This window comes from Nestor notabilis, unplaced genomic scaffold (genome assembly GCF_000696875.1).
Source record: "Nestor notabilis isolate BGI_N333 unplaced genomic scaffold, ASM69687v1 scaffold18804, whole genome shotgun sequence".
NCBI lineage: Eukaryota > Metazoa > Chordata > Aves > Psittaciformes > Psittacidae > Nestor > Nestor notabilis.
Window position 1 is genome coordinate 18,434 of NW_009926228.1, and position 24,247 is coordinate 42,680.

At 38.0% G+C, this 24,247-nt stretch overlaps 1 protein-coding gene across 1 annotated transcript in view; it reads right to left on the minus strand.

The window, feature by feature from the left end:
• Nucleotides 1-24,247, minus strand: part of PDSS2 (prenyl (decaprenyl) diphosphate synthase, subunit 2) — a gene marked incomplete at its 5' end in the record, with an annotated part of 67,105 nt that overhangs the window by 4,454 nt on the left and 38,404 nt on the right. Inside the window, 4 exons of the mRNA XM_010013438.1 lie at nt 6,606-6,641; nt 11,661-11,792; nt 13,241-13,411; nt 21,950-22,024. Of these exons, the coding sequence (XP_010011740.1) occupies nt 6,606-6,641; nt 11,661-11,792; nt 13,241-13,411; nt 21,950-22,024 (414 nt within the window). The remainder of the gene's footprint in view (nt 1-6,605; nt 6,642-11,660; nt 11,793-13,240; nt 13,412-21,949; nt 22,025-24,247) is intronic.

Below are 24,247 nucleotides of genomic sequence, written 5' to 3' on the forward strand. Positions count from 1 at the left end.
ACTTTGTGGCACTAGTTTGGGGTTTTTTTATTAAGTATATATGGCACATTCGTAAGGGAGTCTACATTTGGATTAACTACATTGATAGGATCTACATAGCTTTTAAATTGTACTGATTTATTACAAATATACAAAGAGTAATAAAATGGTGAATCTCAAAACCAGCTGGTAGTTTCACGTATGGTACTAAATGGTCATCCAACAGCAGTTGCTTTTAGCAGATTTGACAACATTTAAGTAGATTTTAATCAATGACCAACAGGCCAAGAGGTCCACATCCTGTTCTTCTGGTGTTTCAACCACACTCTTTTTCCTTCACAGTTAGTTATCTACACACACACTTTCTTTCTTGAAGCAGTGTGTCCTTGCAGCAAAGGTCATCAGCCACTTCTTGGGCTGCATTAACAAGCACATTCAGCAAGCAATTACTGCTTGTGGGACCATGTCTGGAGTTCTGTGCCCAATTTTGGGCAGTGAAAATAAAAGTGAAAGTGAATGATGCTGCATACTGCAGGAAGCACAGAAATGCTGGGAATTACTCAGTTCAGCTCAGGAAGAGAAGGCTGCTATTGCTGCAGCTCCTGAGCAAGAAGTCTGAACTGGACTCAGACATGTATGTGGAAGGGATGAGAGGCAATAGACACAGGTTACAGCATGGGAAATGTGATTATAGCCAAGGAAATAAGAAAATTCTTTTCCACCCAGAGAGAGGTCAAGCACTGGAACAGGTTGCTCAGGTTGGCTGTGAAATCTGTCCAAAATTCAACTGAGCAAACCCATTCTGTCTCAGCTTTGAGCGAGAGTTTGGACCAAACATCCCCCAAAGGTCTCTTGCAACTTAAACTATTTTGTGATTCTGTGAATATTCAAAGTACTGTTTCCCAGTCCCTTTGTTTTAAAAAGGCAAAGAGAAAATTCATCATCCATAAAACAGAAGTATTTGCCTTTCAGACCAACTGTTCTGGATTGCTGTTGGACAGAATGGCTTCTCTGAGAGCAGCAAGAGGTCAGAGAAGCAAACTAGAGTCTGCTTGAATTTTGGAGACTGAAGAATTTAAGAAGACGAAAACTAAGCAGGTGTTCAAGTACAAGGACAACTAACTTCAAATCTTCTCTGCTGAAATATTTCTACCTTATTTCACAGCCAAGGGAAAGAAGATCCCTTTCAGATAATTCTATAGGTAAAGCTATCTGAAAGGGGGGGGGGGGGGGGGGGGGTAATACATGTGAATATTTTGGATGTATTAGACTTTATGCGTAAAGGGAGAATAAGAACACTGAAATTCTGCCCCCCCAATGATGAAATTTAGGACTATTTTAGTGACAAGATATCAACAAGTAACTTCAGATATTCTACTGTTGTTTTAGAAGAATGATCCTAACCAGATAAATTTGTTATATACTGAAATCTTTGAGCATCATGCATTCTCTCTGATCTTGAAGTGAGCTAAAGCATTCTACATTTCTGAAGTGCACAGTACTCACTGAAACAAAAAGAAACACCCAGACACAAAATATAAATTGACCTGTGGCCGAGTGACTGAATAATGCTCAGTTTGCAGTGCTCTGCACTGGCTTTTCTAAATTTGTTTTCTGCTTTGTGGGAACATCGTGCTCAATAAGCACTGATGTTTTAGACTGCTGAAATGTTACCTTGAAAAGGTACCAACAACGTTTCAGAGCTAGTAGATCAATTTGTCATTTTTTTCCTTTGTTTTATAAGTACCTTGGAATGTCTCAGCATCCATTCTTACAGTTTTTGTGGTTGGACAGAGGGTTATGCTCTTCCTTCTCAAAATGTGCTGGACAATCATTTAATTACATCACTTCATAATGTCAAATGATAATTACTTTTTTCCCTAAATCTCTGTTGGCTATATGCAGCATAATAAGCACTATTTATCCAATATTTTTTTACAATCTGTTTCCATACAAAAGGTAAAGAAATACATCTTTAAAGGGCACAAACACCCTCCAGAAACTTCCATTAGCAGAGTAGGATTTATTTTCCTTATTCATCTAACAAACAGAAAAATGCCCTTTTATTTCAAACTAAGAAACACCCTACCCAGAAAGAGACCAAATCTGGAGAGAGTCACTCCCAATAGCTGAGGAAAGATGGGCTGCTTACACAGAGCACTGCTACTCCAGCCGTTACGCAGTTCTTGGGATACACGTTGCCAAAAAATTGTAAGTCGTCCCAAGACAATGACTGATTGTACAAACCCTTTAATATTTTAGAAGAAACACCAACTGCTCCTCCTTATGCCTTTCCATGTCTTTCATAGTGAACTTAACAAGGCCCACTGAGGCCCACTAGCTTTTAAATCTAAACAGTGGTACTTAAGTGATGACTTTTTACCAAAAAGGATTAATTAAATCTCATTAAGGCAAAGAGTGATTGTTAACTGTCATCTTAGTATACACAAACAATTTGCTTGGTACTTATAGTAAAAGATGTGATGATTTGCTTTAATGAAACAAAAGCTGTGCTGGATTCTCACCCCCAAAAAAGCCATGGAAAATTCTCACTCATTAAGTTGCAGCTGATTTTTGGTACTGGATGTTCACCTTGATAATGCAGATGCTGTTAATTCCAACAAAGGAGAAAACTGCTTCTTCTGAATGGTTTTGGATGATTTGGTAATTTCTTAACACATCAACCCCCCTATATTCAGTAAATCTCTGACTATTCTCTTTGATAGTTTGTTTTTAATATATGTAACAAAAGGAACAAATAGCAGTGGTTGCTCCAAAACAAATGAGACAAATTTTCATGGAAAACCACCACAGGTCATAAGCATCCACAAACAACAACCCTCTGTTTTTAGCTCTTGTTGCATTTCAGGAGCAAAAGACCCTTTGGCCTACAGTCCCATGACACATCTCATGAGGATTATCTGGAATTTAAACAAACATAACCATATGACTACTGTAATTTCCACCTGTAACTGTAAACCTGCTTTGCTGGTAGCACTGCAGCAGGATGAATGCACTGTGGTGGTCAATGCTGAGCTGGGAAAGGGAAGCCATGCGACTCTTGCTAACACAACTGGATGGCACTGTGTCACTGCTATTAGTTGCATGACAGTAGGGTGTCACTGAGAAACCTCCTTGTTTCCAGATGTGACCTTTCTTCTTTTTCTCTTTCCTACCATATGGGAAGTGAAGACATTAGCGCCATGCAGCATACGAATGGCTGGATCTACCACTTCTTGACTCATGCTATTTCCAAGTACAAAACGTACAAAAGCTGCTGTCATGCACAGTGTTTCAATATACAAACCGAAGTGTGTAACAGCATACTATGCTGATGCACCATATTACCCATGCCAGTTTGTGTGAAAGGCCTCTGTAAGAGCCAGCAGAGCAAATGGACAGGGCTACCATAAAAATAAAGTTTTGCTATGTCCTCTTTCACTTGACTTAATGCATCCTTTCTGAATATTCATTTAGAAAAACAACAAATCCTTGCAGTAGCTTATTCATTGACTGCAAAACACAGGATTTATTTCTTTATTTAGCCTTATAATTCTTCTAGAGCCTTGTCCAGAAAACAAGCATTATTCCCAGCTTACTCATTTCTGCTACTAGTTGTGCCTTTGCTACACTCATTTAACAGGTACGTATAATGCCAAGCACCATTAAGACCTTTACTTCAGTGGAGAGTTTTTAATCAATATTATAAAATAGTAACAATTAAATTGAGAATGTCAATTTATTGTTTTGGAATTACACAGCTTATCTTGCATGCAAAGTAGATGTAAAATGCATAAAAGCTTTCTGATTTTAAAAGTCTGAGATTTTTGCCAAAATAACATAAACAAATGAGGGCAACAGGAAAGTTACTGTCTCTTTCAATGACATACATGAATTCTGTCCCTGCCATATACTGGTACTTTCTCTTTTGTCATCTGAGAAATACCACTAAAACAGAGCTGAACCTACTTTTTCATCTCTGGTAAAGGCTTTCAAACACCACAATGGTGCATCAATGATTTGTGTGGATGTGGTGTGATGGGGGGGTGGGGGAGGGGAGGGAGGAGGAGGAGAGGGAAGGAAGAGTGAAACATTCAGATACTAATGTGAGAAAAAATATTCAGAATCATAGACCTTAAAATAAGCCTTTTCTGATACCAAAGTCCTTCTGATAAGAGGATTTGAGAAAAGCTGGGAGAAAAAAGGACTAAAAGATTTTTGCAGAATATAGTGACCTTATTGACATGACAGTTTCAGACCTAATTAAATGAATAGAAAGCATTTCACTTCTACATATGCGTCAGAGCCCTCACTAAATTTACTAGTACCATCTAGGTATCTTTTTGTCTGTGAAAAAAACAGGGATACCATTTCAATATAACTTACATCAAAAGAACAATTCAAAATTCTGGAGCAGTCTCATAACTGAAAGAAAGTAAGACCTTTGCCTTTTAAGGAGGCAAGTTAAATGGGTGGATCTCAGTTTCTCAAATTTACCTTCCTTCATTATTGTAATGGAAAGCCATAGCAAATACAGTAGAATATTCTTAAACAGGCTAAACAGTTAACAATTTCTGTATACATATATTTTGAATTCAACTAAAGGAACAACATTTTTATCTCAACTAAGTGGCACACTGAAGTTCATAATAAAAATCAGAAGTACAAAAATAATGCACATTTTCAGAATTTCTACAGGTAGATTTGGTGACCTTTGCTTTTACAAAATGAAAGAGGAGATATTTTGGAGACTCAATGAGAAACAAGCCCCCAGATTTGATTAGGAACATTAAAGTAAGTCTAGCAACTGAACAGAAAGATGAGAGGGGTCCTTGATACTAAGAAGAAAAGACTGAGCAATGTGCAAAACACTGATTCTAGTGATGCAGAAATAAAGACAACATAGCAAAGGGTGAAAAAGAAATAGTAATTTGTACTGTACAACATGCCTTCTAATTGGCACGTACTGGTCCAGCTACTATGCCAGGGTGAACTACAGGTTACTGGGTTCATTTAGCATGGATGTAACTAATGATGACTTCTTTTAAACGAAGAAAGATAGAAGAGAGGGACTTAACATCATATTTTTGAAAGTGATTTCTGCAAAAAACAAAGTGGAATTTTTTTTCTTTTTTTTTTTGAGCTCACAAAAAGCATGGAGAATTTTTCACCATCATTACTAAACTCATATCATCTGTGCTTGTGTAAGAGATCATTAGCCAAAGCCAGTAAAATCACATGCTTTATGGCTGAAGTCAGTTGCTCAAAATACAGAACTTGAACGGCTTTTCCCTCTTCCTTTCCTTTTATTCAGGTGTCCAAGTTGCCTAAGCACAGTATATTTTTTTAAGCTGCATGGATGGATCCAAAAAATGAAATTATTTCAGTCAAAATACAGAATATGCTGACAAATATTTAATCCAGTGAAGCAAATGTAGATGTTTCCCCCCACACCCCCCTTTCTTTTTTAATTATGGAATTGACACTGGGTGGATCACAGTTGTAGCAATTTAAAGGAAAAAACCCATTCTGGACTTAAGAAAGCAAGTAGCCCATTTTAAACATTCACAGAAGTGTCTCAGACATATTTGAAGAAGAAATTTAGTGTTTTCAATGGTGATTTAGAAAGCCATAGTTGTAACAGTTTTCTTCTATTGTAGAAAAAAAAAGAGGCACAATGATTTTAAATAGCAAGCTAAGGCTGAGATCCTTTTTATGTTCTAAGATGACTTTTTAACAATCCAAGTTACATATTTTCTTAATAGAGTAATTAAAGGAGCAGCCTAACCTGTACCTGTGAGTTAGCCTTCCATGCTAGCAGCGATAGCTGTAACACTTCAGGCCCAGGTTCAAGAAGCAATTATCATATCACGCATGAGGCTCAATAATTAATATATTATTTTCCACGGATGCTGGAGGTAACTGACTGGATCCTCATAATCTACTTAAGACTCCAAACAAGTCAGGTTTGTGCTCAGTGAGTCAGCTGGGGACACAATGTCACCTGTCTCCACCACAAGCATGCTGTGCTCCAGTATTTAACTAGGAACCTTCTGAGCCATCTCCTGCAGCTCTCAAGAGCCTTACAGTGTCCCAGCTACTTTAAGTTAATTAGTTCAGGCCTGCCTTTACTATACAGCAGTCCCAGTAGCAAATACAGTGGTGACTTAACTAAAAGTTATAATGGGAACTGGAAGAAACACAGATTATTATAAAACATGTGTACGTATATTTTTTAATAGATGGCATGGCATTAAGGTGAGATTAAGTAACTGCATACTCTATCAGTACATAGATAGCTGATGGGAGCTAACCCACAAATAACTGCAGAAAAAGAAGACAGGAAAACTCATCAGAAGCTTAGTTTCAAAACCAAGTTTGGGGAAGTAAATGGGATAAATAATGGCAAGCATCATTATTACATAGCTACATTTGATAATTACAGTACAGCCCACTATTACTGCCTTTTTAAAATCAAGAAATTGCACAAGCCATTTTCTCTCCCTCTGTATACACACGCACAAATCATAAACTGACTTTAGAAAGTTGCTCTCAACTGTCAAGAATACCCTTGAAATATTTAAAAAAGCTTTACAAATAATGAGATTTAAATGCAATTTACCAACCTTCTTGTAGTCCATTATATTTCCTTTTCCTTGTGCCTTAAAGAGAAAGAAAGATTTTATGTAAGCCATTACATACTACTGACTAAAGCTGCAAGAATAAAGAATGCAATTAAAAGACCTACTACTTTAAACTGACTTTCTTTAGGAGTCTGCTACAGAAAAAAACCCCCAAAATACAACCAAACATGTTACCAGCTTATACAACATGGTTCTGTTTCAGACAAGATCTGCAGATACTCAAAGTAATTTTTAGGGTTTTATCATGACTTGTGGTTAAACATCTGTTGAATTCAAAATGTTCTGGTCTTAAGAAATCTTGCTGTTGGCGTTAATTAATTTCTCCCATGAGATTCCAAAATAAACTATCCTTCTTATCAATAATAACAGGATTTATTTTCTTAAGAGAGTACTCTCCATATATCCACAGTGATTTGCACACAGGTAATAGTCTAAAGCTGTCCAAAGGGGATGTCCGGATCAGTGCTATTAGACCTAGGTTAGAAGTAGTTTTGGTTTAGAATTGTATTTAAGTATCAGTGTTACTCTTCATTTAGGTAGCAGATACACAATCTGTAACTCCTAATACATTCAGAAAGAAGTATGAATAAATTCTAAATTTCTTCTTGCCCAGATGCAGAAAAGTATGTGGTCCAGCTTCCTCTCTTTGTAGAAGAGATGTCTGTCCTCACCCACTGGCAGTGGTCTGTCAGATGCATAGCTTTCCTGCTTAACCAGCCTGAAGCCCTTCCTTAGGTCACATCCTGCTTTATCATTATCACCTCATCGAACTCCAGCTCTTCTCTTTTAAGGTACATTGAGAAAAAAAATCACCCATTTCTTTCCTCTAGCCTCCACAAGGGAAGATCACAAACCTCAGTTCTTCCAGAACACATCTCCTGAAAAGATGTAGATTAGGACTACTACTTCTCCATGTCCTCTGTGGGGACTTCAGAGAGCAGCCAAGGGCAGCAGTTGAGCTGGCATAAGGAGAAAAGCTGAGGCCTGCAATGGCAAGCACAGCACTGAAGAGATGTTACTGAGATGGCACAGATTTGGAAAATTAATTCATTTTTGTAAGGCAGGAAGAACAGAGAAAAGAACCAATGAGAGACTGAGCAAGCAGAACAGGAAGGAAAACAGTAAATATTAAAACTGATTTCTCTGAAGGAGAAAGGAGACTGATCCATGAAACCTCTTTATTACTCTCTTTAAGCTTCTTAAGAGTCAGCTTTTCTGGAATGCATATTAAGAAAACAGCCTGATAGCATTTGGGAGTAGTAAAATCACTGCCAGTTACTGCTTCCTTATTTGTGTATTCTCATCTCCTTGATTTGCCAACTTTTATTAGTACTGGTTGGATCTTTCAGCTTCTTCAAAATATATCTATCAAGTTATATTGTATATCAGAACACACCACAGATACGTTCTTTAATAAATGACATATATGCCTATATGCAGATTCACACTGCAGTGGAGAATTTGCCAGCTTGTTAGAGGAAAGTGCTTGTTAGTCTTGGCAATATTGGGAAAGGTGTGCTCAGCATGCCGTCTCTTACATTTAATACACAATACAAGCGACAAGAAGTTTTTTACTGTGAGGGTGGTGAGGCACTGGAGAGATACCAGAGAAATGGTAAATGCTCCATCCGTGGCGGTGTTCAAGGCCAGGCTGGACGGAGTCTTGGGTGACATGGTCCAGTGGGGGGTGTCCCTGCCCATGGCAGGGGGGTTGGAACTAAATGATCTTAAGGTCCTTTCCAACCCAAACCATTCTGTGATTCTCTCAAGAATTCAAGTCAATGGCAGTTGTGCTTCTCCAAGCAGCAACCTCAGCTAATCTGCTTCCTAAGCCTTCTTTACTACAGCTACACCTTTGCTTTTTTTTTAATTATCCTCTCAATAGTTTGGATCTTTGACTTTTCCTGATCCCAACCTCAGACACACAGACTTTGTTTCCCTTTTACGTCAGACTTCTGCACCTGCTTTAGCTTCCTTAAAGGTATTAAGCCTGTCTTGCAAAAGATATACACTCTTACCAAACTTAGATAACTTTCTAGGCCTCACTGCTTGGTTTGGGAGCTCAGCCTCTGAATGTCAGGACTTGGGGCCCTCAAAGAAAAGATTCTGCTTACTAACCATATTAGACACATGAACGGCCAACTCAACTCAGCCTTCTTCCTGAATATCAAAGATCACCATGTGCCAGTAGTGAGGGACAGTAATACCATTACATTCTTTATGAGTAAATAAGGTGGTGTGAAATCAACTCACCTTGCCAGGATCCAAAAAGGATCCCCAAATCCCCCATTAAATTACTGAGAATGCATCAGATAAGTAGACCACAAGGTTTAACAATGCTTTTGAAGCAGGTTTTCAGGATGTTTTCCAAGATTGACTTTTCTTTCTCAGATGAGATGGTCTCTTCTACATGTCTTAAATCCTATACTTGAGAAATGCTTGATAAAGCATTTGATAAATGCTTTTCTTCCAGCCCTGCTTCTTTTGAGAATGCTCAGAAAAATATGCTGCAAGGCACATGGTTTACATAGGCCTAGATGTGACAGTTCTTGTTTCTGACTTACCCCTTTTTTTAATTACAAATGCTATGAGCTAGGATGGATTCTAGACTTGTAGACTTGAGGGATTCCATTAAATTCTTCACTCAAACTTTGGTCTTTTGTACCTCACTGCTTAGACGTCAGATGCCTGTTGAAGCCAGAGAATTTTTGCTCTTGTCTAGTAAATGGTGTCTATAAATGGCTAAAAGTGACCAAGTCTTCTGTCTTTTGACCCCTAGGAAATCCTCCATCCCATAATCCTGAATTATTTGCTGAATTTTAAGAATATGGATCTTTCCAAAAGCTCAGTGGGACTGAATTCAGCAACTATTACAACACACTGTCTGAAGAAGAGCATTCAAGCATTTGTCTGTCTACCACAGTGTTTTCTGAGAACCATTTAAGGCTGGGTGGTTTGGTGTGGTGTTTTGTTTGTTGGTTAAAAAAAAACAACCCTTAAGAAAAAAATAAACCAAAATAAAACCAAAACATTTTAGGTCTCTACTCTAACCCATACGCCTTTTAATATAGACACTTGACCAAACAGTTCACTGGGCATTTTAGTTTTAAATGCACAAAGGTGGGGAGTATTGGTGGTGAGGCCAGCAAGAACAAGAAAGACTTGGGTCTTCATGGATCATTCACTCCTGTATGTGTGTGTGTATACATATATTTATATGTGTGTGTGTATACATATATATTTAGATATATGTATATATCCATGTATACACACACATATACGTAGACATGCTTTTTCCTCCTTTGACAAGGCTTCTCTCTACACACATCCCAAGTCCCTTTTAAGGCAGTCTCTAAATTTCATCCAAATCAGAATCTAATCTTCTCAAAGCACATATATCTAGTGTCTATGCAACTTTCCACACCTGGATATCTGATGTGTTTTGCTCTTTCCAAATGAAGAGAGAAGGGACCTTGAAGACAAGATCTTCAGCTCAGCAGCAGAAAGGTGCAAAGACCAACCTGGGAATAACCACTGTATCCAGACCTCTGACAAAAGAGCGGTGGTGAGACAATCACTAAAATTCTGGGCCCTCCACAGAAGTTCAGGCATCCTTCACGAGCTCTCTGTAAACTGCTTTCATTTAAAACATGCACTGAGTTCCAGCCACATGCTCTCAGAGCAGTATACCATTGTGGAGGTTACTAGGTGCAATGGGGCTCTCTTTCTTGAACTCCAAAACCTTCCTGTAGGAGAAGAAAGCTGCTAAGGCAAGGTGCTGCCTTTAATCCATTGTACGAACGCTTACATGGGAAAACAATCAAAGGAGAAAGCCAGATTACTTAGCAGTAATTAAAGGTCTATAATGTGATTTCCATATGCCCCAGCTACTAAGAAAAATTCTTCCTGCCAGGGACTGAGTGCACTGTGCATGCTTTGCTTATTTAAACCATATAAATGATATTGCACAAGATGGCTGCTTATGAGCATACCCTTATGAGTACTGCCAACACAAGAAAGTCTCTGGTTTGGGTGGCTGGCCTACATGGAATGACACATAGTGAATGTGACTTCAGAGCTTGTAGTTAATGAAAGGTAATTTTCCTTTCTAAATCAACAAAAGCCAAGAAACGCTTCTGGACAAGGTGTACAAAATGTATTGAGCTAAAGTAGTAGTCAGTAAACACTTTTGCATAGTTCATGTCACTTCCCCACCCCCTTCAGAGAGAACTGCTTTACTGTTTCTATAATGCACAGTTTTGGTATGAGAATTAACAAGCAGACAGACGGCACTCCTGGAGTCCCACAACCTCCTCTAGATTCTGCAGATGGGAAATTGTTTCAAAGCTTTTATACACTGTGTTGTGGTAATACCATTACTCTCCAACTGCAATCATCCAAATTCATTTACATTCCACCCACATAGGAGCCTTGTGTTGAGATTGTAGAATTCCAAAATTCCTCATCACACATTATAAACTACCAGCCCTCAATTTCAAAATGACAAAAGGTTTGCTTCACTTCAAGATCTCAGAAATATTTTGTAGTGGTCAGTAACCAAAGTTCCCCAGATACCCTCCTCCCTCCCCAGTCCGAAATACTGCTCCTAGGGCCAAGTTAGCAGAAGGAAATACGTGCCTACCTTTAACCAACTGTAATGCAAACTTCTTTGCTTTAAGCCGTCAGTGAAAGTAGCTTTAAGCCATCAGTCAAAGTAGCTTTAAGATAAGACATGGGCTTGCACAAGTAGTGCAGAGGAACAGACATATATGCTCCATGCATATGAATCCACTTGTTACACTAACACACGGAAGTTTCACAGAGCTTGACTTTCATGTCCCTAGATTTCCCCCTCTTAAAAGCATGAAAGAGAGAGGTGTTAAGTATTGGAGAGCAGAGGTAACCTCTATGTTGTCTTCTTAGTTTCTAAGTTTTTTGTGATGTTAGTTTCTAAGTTTCTTCGCAGATGGAAAGTATAGACAAGAAGAGAAATACAAACTCCAAAACTAGGAAATTCTAAACAATGATTTAATTTACCTCTCTGATCTGTTTAATCCATGCCTCCCTCCCAAGGAATTCCTGATGGAGGACTGCAGGAGCAGAATTCAAACTGAAGGCCACAGTTTCAGGAGAACTTTCTTTAACAAATGGCTGAAGGTCTGAATGTAGCTGAAAGAGAAGAACATCTTCCTTCAATTCCCAGCAACAGTCTATTACATATCCACCCACTCAACAAATGAAGGTCCATATCGTGATTCTATGCCTACTTGCCACTTTCTGCTTTGACACTTGTACTTTGGTTGCACTTTTTCAAGTTTGGGGGAGGGATAAGAAGATGCTGTAAGCAGTGCAGTGGCGGGAAGTTGTTGTAAAGAGAAGCATGTAGAGAATCTGCAAAGAAACTTGTAAAGGACAGCTTGCAGAGCTGGGCAAGCGACGGGACACAGCCAAGGAGGTGACTGTTGAGTGGCAGGAAACAGACAAAATACAAAGGAAAGAATGATCCAGTCTTTAGTGGAAAGAATATCAGGTTTTAATCTGTGAAGGGTTATATATTCTACTCTTCAGTAACTGAGGAAGCTGATGAAATGTGACCCTCCTTCTGACAAAGGAAAAGTTACACAGCTAGGAGCTTTCTCTGTAAACTATACAATCCTTTATACACAACTATATGTCAATGGTGACTGTATTAACATTAAAACATACACAAAATATTAAGGCTATAGTCTGCACTAGAAGCAATTTACTGGTAGAGTTGTATCTAGTAATACCACATAGTGGCATTTGTGTGGAATTAAAGCTGTGCTTTATAAAACCACTTCCTTCTCCTGGAGGAACGAGAAACTGTCTGAACTAACTCAGCTGAATCTGTCTGCCCGTCTCAAGCTACATCTGTACTTGCAAGTAGTGCAATACAGTAGGAACAGATCTTTAGGGCAAAATAAGAGTGCCAAGCATCCAAGTTCCACACAGTGTGTGTTTTCCTTTGGGCTAACTGTTGCTGTGGATGGAAAGACTTCTAAAGGAGGTCAGAATCCTCGTACTGCTGCTGAGGTGTAGGCTGCTCCTGTCCATATCTGGTGACCTCCCTCTTTATCCTCCAGCTACCCCCTCTGGAAGTTACTTCCATAGCAGATTATTCGGCAGGAAATGTATGCAAGTCCTAGAGCCACTGCAGCGCAAGCCTCAGTTCATGTGCTGCTGCAGACAATTGAACCTCTTAGTATGAATCTCTGCATGGTGGCAGCTGAGACTGAACACATGCTTCCGCTTCCTCCTGCAACTCCGGCTACCGAGACAGTGGCTTTGGGAAGAATGTAGGAACAGAGAAGGTAAAGTCATAAGCTGCTACAGAAAGATGCAGTTAGAGATGTTAATAGAGCCTTGAATTAAATAAGCTACATTGCCAGGAGTGTGATTTTGCCAGTTCATAAGCACTGCTCATACCAGCAATTTCTGCAAACATCTTCATCCCAGTCAGCAGTCAAATCTTTCAATGTCACTGACCTGCTGCCGAAAGCCTACAGCATAGTGGCAGTATACAACAGAGCTCAAGAGAAACACATCTTACAAGTCTTTCTGTGTTTAAGATCCCAGAACAAAAGGAAAAGGTGTACCTTATGACTCATAGACATGTGTTTTCCATACTGAAATGCCATATCCTGAATCTCAGTGCTGTGCTTTGCTAGCTCCATTGCAGCCTGGCAGCTCTTCGCCAGCAAGGCACTATGTGACAGGAAAACCTGCTCCTTCCAAGTGGATATGCAGATATCATCTGTAAGACAGTTCTCCTGAAAATGAAACAAAGGCTAACATGAACACACCAGAACTGCAGCTGTGTCAGCTCACGCAAGTTAACAGTATGGCACAGGATAACACGACATGCAGCGAGTAACAAAACTCTGGGTGCCATCGTGCCAAATAAAGAAGGGCATTCTTTTGGGGATAAGTAGAGAAAAGTATCAGAATAAATATACTGGCCTCTTCAACAAACAACATTTCCATTTTCTGCTCAAAAAGAACAATGCAAAATACATGGAGCTGTCAACAGATCTAACATAGATCTTTTTCTTAATGAATATCATTACACTGAACATTATCAATGACTATATTCCTCTTGAGGGACTGGGAATTAAAAAAGGCAAAAAAGACTACCCCACTCCCCCAAACCCAACCCAGAGTACATCTGCACTTCAGCCCCTTGCCAGTTACCAAGAACCAACAAACCCAAATAAAATTTAGAAGTCCCTACAATTTCTCCTTTTTAGTCAAGGAAAAAAAAAAATTACAAAAGGTATTAAAAATCCTTGTAGAACTGCACTGGAAAAAATGAAGGGCTCTGATGGAGGACTTGTACCTCATCTACTGCCATATTAAGGATGAGAAATGACTGAAAGCATTTAAAAAAGCAGGGGACAAAAAAAAGGCAAAAGAAGAAAAAAGCTGTAATTCAGAAATGTCAGGTATTAACTTCCCCGAGGGACTGACAGAGATCTCAGTGATGCCTCTAGTGAGCTTCATCACCTTGACTGTAAGGTCAGAGATGCTCACCACTTTTCAAAATCCTTTGTATCCAAAATACTGATTTGGATTACATTCCAAAAAGCGTTTTAATAAACACAAACCCAGTCCCTTCCCCCAAACCCAAATTCAACTGCAGCTCCTTTTGGCTCATATGGTGTTAATAATGCCACTATTTTACAAATGGATCTTCAAAGCTAGACACGACTTGTAATCTTTCTCACATACACATGTTATTGTCACACCTTTAGGTACTCTCTAACAAAAAACAAAACTAGAAAAGACGCATTTGTTTTGCTTCGAAAAAGCTAAAATCAGTAATGAGAAGCTAAAGAAAAAAAAATCTCAAGCATATAAACATTAAAAAGTTTGCAGTTTCTCAGTTCAGCCAAATCTGTACCATACACTAAGCTGAAAGGTATTCTTTAAAAGAGTAATATAAAAAAGACTCTTATATAACATGCCTTTTCCCTCAAAGTGACGTCAATTAAATTACCCAGAAATGAGCAAGAAGTAATTCTGTGTGACCCTATAGTTTTCTAGCAAGGTATTATCTGTCATGAAATCGGTAACAAATGAAATAGAATCCATCCGTTCAGCTCTAATTTTCCTCCCTTATGGGTATCACCCAGAAGTGCTGCGTTACAAGGGAGAGGATAATTTGAGACTAATGGAAAAAGTAGGAGAATTCTGCAATGCCAAGTAACACAGAGCTGTATCAAAATGTCTTTGCTTTCAGACATACTATTAACTTATACAAGGAAAGTGAGGAACAGAGAAACCACGTTTGCTGTTATGCATATGATAACTTACAAAGTCAAGCCTAAACTTTCCTTGTGTTCCATCTTACTGTAGTATATTTGTTTTAATATCTTAACTCAGTCCAGAGCATGTGTAAATTCCCAGGACTGGCAAAATGTCAAAATGAGCATTTAGTTCAAGTAGTTTCCTATATATCAAGTTGTTTCCCCCCTCCCCTCACTCAGATATAGATCAATTTATTTTAAATTTAAAATCAGGAGCTCTTGGAAGACGCAACACAATCTTTTACTTAACAACCAATCTGCTCAGTGAAAAAACAGTATTTACTAAAATTTGCTGGATGATACTGAAAATTGGCAGTGATTTTTATAATTATTTGTTTTAAATCTAACCAAGGCAAAAATATTCTAGAATGGTATCCTGAAATGATTTATGAAGTTAAATAAATCTTTCAGAAGACCTGTAAGTTGAAAATGATTCCTTGCTAGAGCCTTTGAGTAGCAACAAAAATGTGGACATTAACAAATGTCCACTGCAGGAACTGAAAAAGTTAAAACAGTCATTGCAACTCAACATTTACATGGAAATTAATTCTATAATTTGTTACAAAAATATATTCTTCTTCAAAAAGTTTGAATTTCATCCGAGGATTGAAAATGATGGTACAAGAAGTTACTGTCCATTGCATGAACATTATGTAGGAGCTTCAAGCATCTAAAATGGATATCTAACAAAAAAAGGACAAAAATCTGAGGTGTATTTAAAGACACGGTATTGAAATCTTAAAAACATAGGTATCATGAATCTCTTGGTTACAGAATGAAGCCAGTTGTAAAAAGGCATTATGCCCATATGGCTATGCTTTAGCATAAGAGCTTGCATGCCAAAATATAGCTGATTTTAATCACAGAATGCCTTATGACCACATACTCCTAAAGCATTTGCTGCTAAAGAAGGCAGAGGCAGACACAACCTTGCTTTAGCAAAGTTTTCCAACAATTCAAATGCCATTTTTTCCCCAAGCTTAACTCTCATGTCATACATAATGTCCACCAACCACACTGCGTTCTTAAAAGGGTACGTATGACAGGATCTAAACACTATCTTAATACATTAAGGGAAAAATGAAACTAGTTCTAGATTGCAAAGTCTGTGAAATCTGATATCATGACAACACTTGTTATTTTTAGAGAAGTTTTCACTTTCTTGTAAGCTATGTTTTGTCAGCAGTGGATGTTTCAAAAGTGGACACTAGCTGGCCCACAAGACTCCTAGCAACCTTTCATATAAAGCCCATTTAAACTCAAATTCTAGTCGTAATTGCCAATGCTCAGACCTCATTGACAAGTTCTGTCACTAATAAGTGGGTCCAGATGATAATCAACCCTGACGCCACCTGGGTAGCAGAAACTGGATTAAGAATGATGAACTCCTCACCATCCCTGGAAGAAAGCAGCCAACTCTAGATACAGTTTGGATAATGTTGGCATAGGAGTACAGGGAAAATACCCCAATCCAGCTCTGCTGATCATCATTTCCAATAGGAAATTAACAACAGCTGAGGGTGCTCACATTTTACTAATGGCAAGGCTGGTTACAGTTCTGTTAGAAAGAAATTGGCTAGCTGAGATTTTTATGTTAAGCTACTTCGATAATTTAAATTGGGTTTGAAACAATCATCTCAGGCAATGGGAAACAAAAAACTTTTAGAAAATGAAATTTGCAAGACAACATATGCAATCACAACCATCAGGAAGGGCAGCTCTTAGTGGTGGTAACAAGGATCCCCAGTACAAAAGTGGCACTTAAAATAAATCAGTTTGATTCGTCACACCAAAGAAGACGCTTATATACAGTTCAGCTGAAAACATATTAAGGAAAATATGAACGAAAACTGTGTATTAAAAGTGCACACAACCATTTGCAAAACCAGGAAGGAGTCAGGGCCTTTTCAATGTAAAACTTCAGCTACAGTTTTCAAGAGAGCCTTTATTTTATTTTTTTCCATACCATGGCAGCTCTTTCTTAGTCATCTATCTGCTGTTGCACAAAATGATCAAATTGTCTGAACCACTTACATCAAACTTTAGTCTAGTTCTCAATGGACAAATAATCCACAGAAACACACAGAAATATTTTTTAATACCATTTTAAAGTTTCAAGTTAGGTAGTTCAAGAACTTCTATTTTACATAATTAAAATCCTTTGCAACTATGAATCTCTCTACTGGTAGCAAGACCCTGCAAAGTGTCTTGCACATGGTTCACATAAGCTTTCAATAGATGTACTCCTGCTTGCTGAACACGACAGGGCATTTTTTATTGGTCTCTTAATAGATGTCTTCACTGCTTTTGGAGGAACAAGGGTGTTTGCAAAAGGGTCAATAAAGCATGCCACGGACTGCCTAATGCTTTTATCATGACACTGTACAAAAAGCAACACACAATTTAAGAAAAGTTTTTAAACTTCTAATAAATGGAAATATCTCTCCACATCTGTTACTTTTAAATCTCCCTGGAAAAGCTTAGTATTTAAAAGAACAAAAGCAGTAAACAAACAGCATTGGCCTTCTTTCTAGCTGTTTTTTTCCCCTCTGACACATTTACCCATTCTTTTCACAGATGCTCTTTACTCAAATTCCATATTTTATCCTTGCCTTTTGTCTTGCAACAAAAACATTTGTTAAAAAAAAAAGAAAAAGTGAAAGCTCTAACTGTGCTGCACTGCTGAAAGGTGGCTTACATGACTCAAAATACATTTGACTTACCTCCCATAGTAAAATTTATAAGCAAATCCTTTAATTATAACACAGACTCACAGCAGTCCAGTTGATGGAGATCTGTAGTATTCCAAAACATTACACCTCAAAGCAGAGCTGGTGACCAAACATCAAAGAAGATTTGGTACAATTCACTGCATGTAGTCAGTGCTTTGCCAGAAAAAGCCCTTATTTTCATTAAGAAAACCTACACTGGTCTAAACCAAATACCTGTTAATTCACTATTTGGTAAAATGAGTACTTATTACTAATGTATTTTTTTTTTACACTTGCTTTACATACTAGTTATGCAGAATTTTCACACAATTGCTTCAAAAATGTCAAAAATGCCTAACACCTCTTGTAGCCATCAGTGGAATATGTTGCAAATTGTCTTGTCTTACATAACAGTCACATTCTGACACTCAAATGAGTTTTGGTAACGTAAATTTAGCATGAAGTAGATATTCCGGAGGCAAGGAAAAAAACCCAAACAACAAAGCAGTTTCCCATGAAAGTCCCTAATACTTTAAGATGCAACAATGGTCTGACAGGTAAAGCACAAGAGACAACGCTCAAGTCCTGCTCTTGATTCTGCTGTTTGATCTTGAGCTTTCCACTTGTCCCTGTTCAGCGAACTGACAGGGATACTAAAGCATTCTTCATTAATATTCGTTAAATGATCTGGGATATCAAGACAGAAAGTTTCTAAAAGTGTGACAGTATTCCGTGATTTAACAAACATTTTAGAAGCCTTCAGTCTCCTAAAAGTAGGGAACAGAGACTTGGTGCAATGTTTTTTCTGTTAAAAATAGATACCATGATCATGACTGAAGGCCAGATTAGACAACTTTCATTTCTGCACTCACTAAAGCACAATTTTTAATCCCAAATTAGACCTAGATTTAGGAAAGAATGACGAGAACTGGGAATAATGCCTTTGACTCCCAGAATTTTGGGTTGAGAAGGGATTTAGCACACAAAGCTGCAAAGGTTTATCACATCATCCCTTCCTGCTCCAGCTTACAGTCCAAAATATTAGCTTAATATTGCTAATGCAATGTCTTAAACCACAGCAGCTATTTGAAACTTTGAATATGAGAGGCAGCCCTAACCTTCAGGCTGTCTTTGCAGCTGAAGCCTACACTTTGTACTCGGGATTGTCACTTCAAATAAAGATGAGAAGTTAAATGTTGTCTTTATTTTCCCCATTTCATACAGATCTAATGACTCACTATGCAAACAAGATGAAGAATGACCAAACAGAATGTACTAAAATGGGATGGCTGTAGGATTGCATGTGGTTTTACAGAGGGAAAGAAAAGTGGTAATGAGAGCTGTCAAATAATTATATCCATTATTTGTCTTCAGGTCTAAGTAAGGTCAGTCTTGTAAGGTCAAATGATTTTTTCCATTTTCTTACTGGCTCACCCAAATGAAGCAAACTGAAAAGTTTTTCAAGGTAAACATGAACTCAGAGAAAAAAGGTTAGTTTTGCAGATGTTTTTGTATTTTTGTCTACAATATAGGTACATCTAGCAAAGCTCAAAACAACTTGGTGCTAAATGAGTCTATTTTATGGTACTAAGGAGCTTTATAACAATTGCATTAAAGTAATTTAACACATGAGGTACAGTTTTCCTGCCTCAAAAAGGGAGGGGAGGGGGAGAAGGAAAACAGAAAAAATGAGAAGGTATCCTTCTGCTTTTCCAAATTTAAGACATTCCCAGCAATGAAAATGCCATTTCATCACTATGCCCTATTCTTCGAAAGAAATAATGTTTGACATTTGAGATTTAGTTATCGAGTAGATTAAAGCATTTCTCTTACCTCAAGGAAATGTAGTTCACATTTTTGCTTCAGTCAAATTGCAATTAAGGATGGAGGGAAGACGCACAAAGGAAACGAGTAAGACAGACCAACAAATGACCTACTCCATTTGTCAATCTTTGCTGAAGAGATGTTCAGGACACAAACAGGACACTGCCTCAGTAAAATAGTGTGAGGAAAGCAGCAGGGATGTGTCTCATATACAACATAAATCCAAATTTCTCAGAGGATAAGATATAAAAAAAAAAATCAAGTAGATTTCAAGTAGATGCCACACTTGTTTGTTCTAGGTCTCATCAGAAGCCAGGCACTACTGATTATAAAGATTAAACTCCAAACACTGTAATGTAAATTTCGGTATCTGTTATGACACCATACTAATTATACATGGATGCCCCTTAGGAAGGGTATACTGTACTTTCAATTCGTTTTAGACAAAGTCACTGAAGCCATATAAGTCTTATTTGTAATTGGGCCAGGGCAGGTAAATATCATGCAGCTGTGTTTAGTTTATATCTTGCACTTTCCTTGCAATCTACACAAGTGGAGTGCTTCAGTAACACAAAAAATGAAAGATTGAGAAAAAGAAAATTAGGACCTTCTGTAGTGGCAGGAAGCCAAGAGTCCACATTTCTCATTTAAACAGTGACCAAGGTTAAGATAAAATGCAGCTTCATTGTGGAGATGAACTTGCAGGGCTTTACTTCTACACACAAAAGAGTAGCTGTTTTTTAAAATATGATATATCTGGGATCTACTTGTATTTAGAAACCTGCCTGAATACGGAAAATAAAATTTAAAACGTTCTTTGCAAACACCTCAAAGAAGTAATCTATTTTAACATACAACCTTGAGCAACAGTACTTGGGAGCAGCCCTGAAGGCTGAAGTCTGTTTACCTGCGGGCTAAACGCAGCAGGTACTGAGGACCATCAAGTTCCCAATATCACACTGCTGTCACGCTTCCACCCAGGTTCCCTCCTGAGAGGTGCCAGAGAATGCTCTGTGCACACCCCAGGCATCTCCCGAGCAAGCCATTATTGCTTCTGTGCTAGAAGCTCTCTCTTCCTCCAAGGGAAGAGCTCAGCTCGTTAGTGTGATCATTTCCTACCTATGAGATTTCAACCAAAATGAGAGCAATAAGCTTAGACGAGGTTAGTCTTAGTAACATGTCTTTGCTGCTGCAAAGCAGGAGAGAGAGAGGAAGAGATACTGGACCACAGGAGTAGCTGGGTACAGCAGCACCCTCCAGGGCCCAGCCCCTGTTAGCTGATGGCACTACCCACTTGGCCACTGTGATCTGGCTGGTGCACAGGCATCAGTGCAGGTATCTATTGTAGTGGTAACCCATGTGATCACGGCTTCCACTAAGGTATTAATCTTGCTACATACTACAACATGGCAATAGTAAACCAGAGCTGCAATCTAAATACAAAACGAATATAAATGAACTTACATTTCTGCAATCTTTAAGCCATTTCACCTACTGAATGGGAAGATTGGGGTCTCCAAGGCAAACTAGGCATGTGAGACAATGTCACTGTAAGTAAATCTATCTACCTATAGGTATCCACATATGTATACTGCCCATAAGTGAGAGAAAAATTGCTATCGTAAAACCTGTAAAGGTCATGGTAACTTCAGATTATGGATTTTTTTTTACACGTGTTAAGATACAGTCATAGCAATTGAAAGAAAGCTTTTTTACTCCAATGCCCTGCCCAAGCAAACCTACTTCAAGAAGTGTCTCTGCAAGTTTCATTAAATACTCTACTAAAGACAAAAATGCCTGTGTCTAATTTGACCAGTTTTCATTGCCAAATAGTAACACAGTATATCTATAATTGCCCTTGAAGAAATATAAGATTATTTGGTGTGAAACTCTGGGGGCTGCCATCTTTGCCCGTGCCAACTCCTGCAATCTGTGCACGGTGACTTCTGGTGGAAGAGAGTACAGCGCTACACTCTTACTGCTCCAGGACAAAATTCATGCTTGTACTATCAAAATGTGAATGCTCAGAAGAAGAAAGGATCTGATGCAAGTTTGGGATGAAGCATTTTGTAAGCATCTTTGGTCTTGGAAATGAGAAACTTAACATGAAAATATCAGTGACATAGACTACACAGGAATAAGTGCCTCTGACAGAATCCTAACTAGAAACCTCTGGAATTGTTTGGAAAGCCCATAAGAAGACATGTCTAGAGCTTCTGGTAATGATACATGAAATTATTTTATTAAGCACTCACGGGAATAAAACAGTCCTTCCTTGAGCATTTCTAGAAACTTCCACCAGAGTTCACAGGTATCATAACAATGTTACCGCTGAAACTCACTAGGACTCTCTTCCTCTCTCTCCCTCCTTCTTTTAAACAGATGAGTGAGTCATCATATTCATTGTAGTCACACATGAATAACACCAAACTTCTCAGGTATGTAAAACTACTGAAATTCTTACCTCAGATGACTTTGAGTTTTCATAATATATACCTTGAACTAAGTCACCAATAGCACTTGAAATGAGCTCCACAACCTGTAAAAGAAAAGGAGAAAAAGCCATACATCTTTAATTATCATCAATTTTCCTAACAAAGCCACTGCCAGATTTCCAGAGAGATAAATGGTCATAACTTTCCTTGCAGAAAAGCTAGTTGTGGAAGACTGCAGGATGTATTGGATATATTCAGCACAAGCATGATTCTCTCTCTGTTTAAACCTCTACTACAATAACACTTATATCAAAATTTTCAGTTAATATAAATGAAAACCAAGACTTTTTTTTTTCCTAAAGTGTGAACTATGGAGCGTATTCTCACAAGGACGTTCACAGAACTAATAAATCCCAGTTCATGAATATGAGACAGTATCTCACCTGGGCTTTGTTTTGTTTTGTTTTTTTTTCCTGCCAAGTAAATATTTCACAATACCTCTCATTGGGAGCTGTTAAAATTCTAATCTTCGTGGCTAATGCAGAAAAGTCAGAATCCATCGAAAGGTAACCTTTCAAATGTGATCATTTGGTATTCGGGTGCCCTGGGAATGCACTGTGGATGTATTTAGTGCATGGCCTGAGGCTCAGCTGTACCACATACACTGAAAGTCTGCAACACGGGAATGTTTAAATCAGATTTATCAATCTGTATTATCTTCAGGGTTCAGACTTTTTATTTTATTCAAGTGAAGCCTAAAAATCTGAACTTGATCCAGAATGTAAAACAAGCAGTCCACAGACTCCCTGGAACTACTGTACAATTTAAAGTCATGCACATGAACTGTCTTAATTGGAACAAACTATTCAGATTTATTGTAAAATTAAATGCAGGCATTTCAAATAAGCACACCTTAAGGCTACCCCTTTAGTTGCTCACAAAGTTTTAATTTCTTGAATGCTTAATTTCCTATGCACATGAGTCTATATCTGATTCCTTTTTTTGCTTCCTAAAATTCAACATCATTCTTATTGAATTAAAAGATTTAGTTTCAATTTTTATCATTCTGGTAACTGAAAACAAGAAGTCAAATGATAAAACCCTCAACGGAAAGGTACCTTAACATTTAGGCATACTTTCTTTGATAATAAAAACACATTTGTATGCTAGCTTTGAGTACTAGCAGAAAGGTTGTGTGTTTTCTTTTTTTTAAGCACTGGTTCATATACATATTCATATACACAGAGCAAGCGCTAACTTTAGAAATGGTGCTGATTAAAAGTCATGTTTTTTCTTGCAATGCATATGGGTTAATTTGCAAGACCTACAAAAACAGCCTTAAAAAAAAAAATATCAAAAAATCACATTGCCCTTTTGGAAACTAGATACCAAAGAAATATTGTAGCAATATGAGCCACAGAGGAACTGAAAGGACAATGATCCTACAGTGTTACCAGATGTGTTTAGTTATTTAAGTGGGGAATAGAGGGGCTTATTTTTTTCCTTCTCCCCCCCCCTTCTTTTTAAACATCTCTCCCCCTCCCCCCCTTTTTTTTTTAAGGTATCAGATAAGCTTTATTCCCAAATCCAGGAGGACTGAGTATCGCCAATAGGTCTATGAAAGTCTGTAACTAAATGCCTAAGATCAGATTGTATTACAGTTTATACAAGCAACATCCCAAGATTCTTCTGATGGCTTGGACACATAATACAGATCAATCACTCACTAAAAAATGTTATGGTTTGTGAAATGGTCTGAGCTCAGAGACCTACACTGGTAATACGAAGAGGAATTTACAAAGACACCGAGTCCTACTCTAAATGTCAAAGTGATAGTATGAACTTTTAACAATGCAGCTGGCTCTGGATAACTAGACCTTTTCCTCTCTTGCCTGAAACTCTAGACCGAGCAGGACCCTGTTTTGGGGTTTCTTTTTTCCATCTCTCCTCCCTCTTTTTAGTGCAACTCTGCTCTCAAAGGCAATTTTAACTAACTTAATACAATCTCGGTGAAACATTTGTGAACAATTGTACCTCTTCCTCTTACAGCTTATAAAACATCTTAGGAGAATTACACATCCACTATTCAGCAGAATCCATATATTAAATACCAATTAGGACTTTAGTGACATATTGAACACTATATGTTAGCAAGAATTTAATATTACCTCCCTTCTTTCCAAATCTCTCTTTTTTTTAAATAATATTTTTCTAAAGGTAAATGCAAGGCCATGAAGATCACTACCAGGAATGTAATTCCAGTTTCAAGAGCACAGTGGGATGCTTGCATGAGGCTCTGTTAATTCATCAACTCTTAATCCGATCTA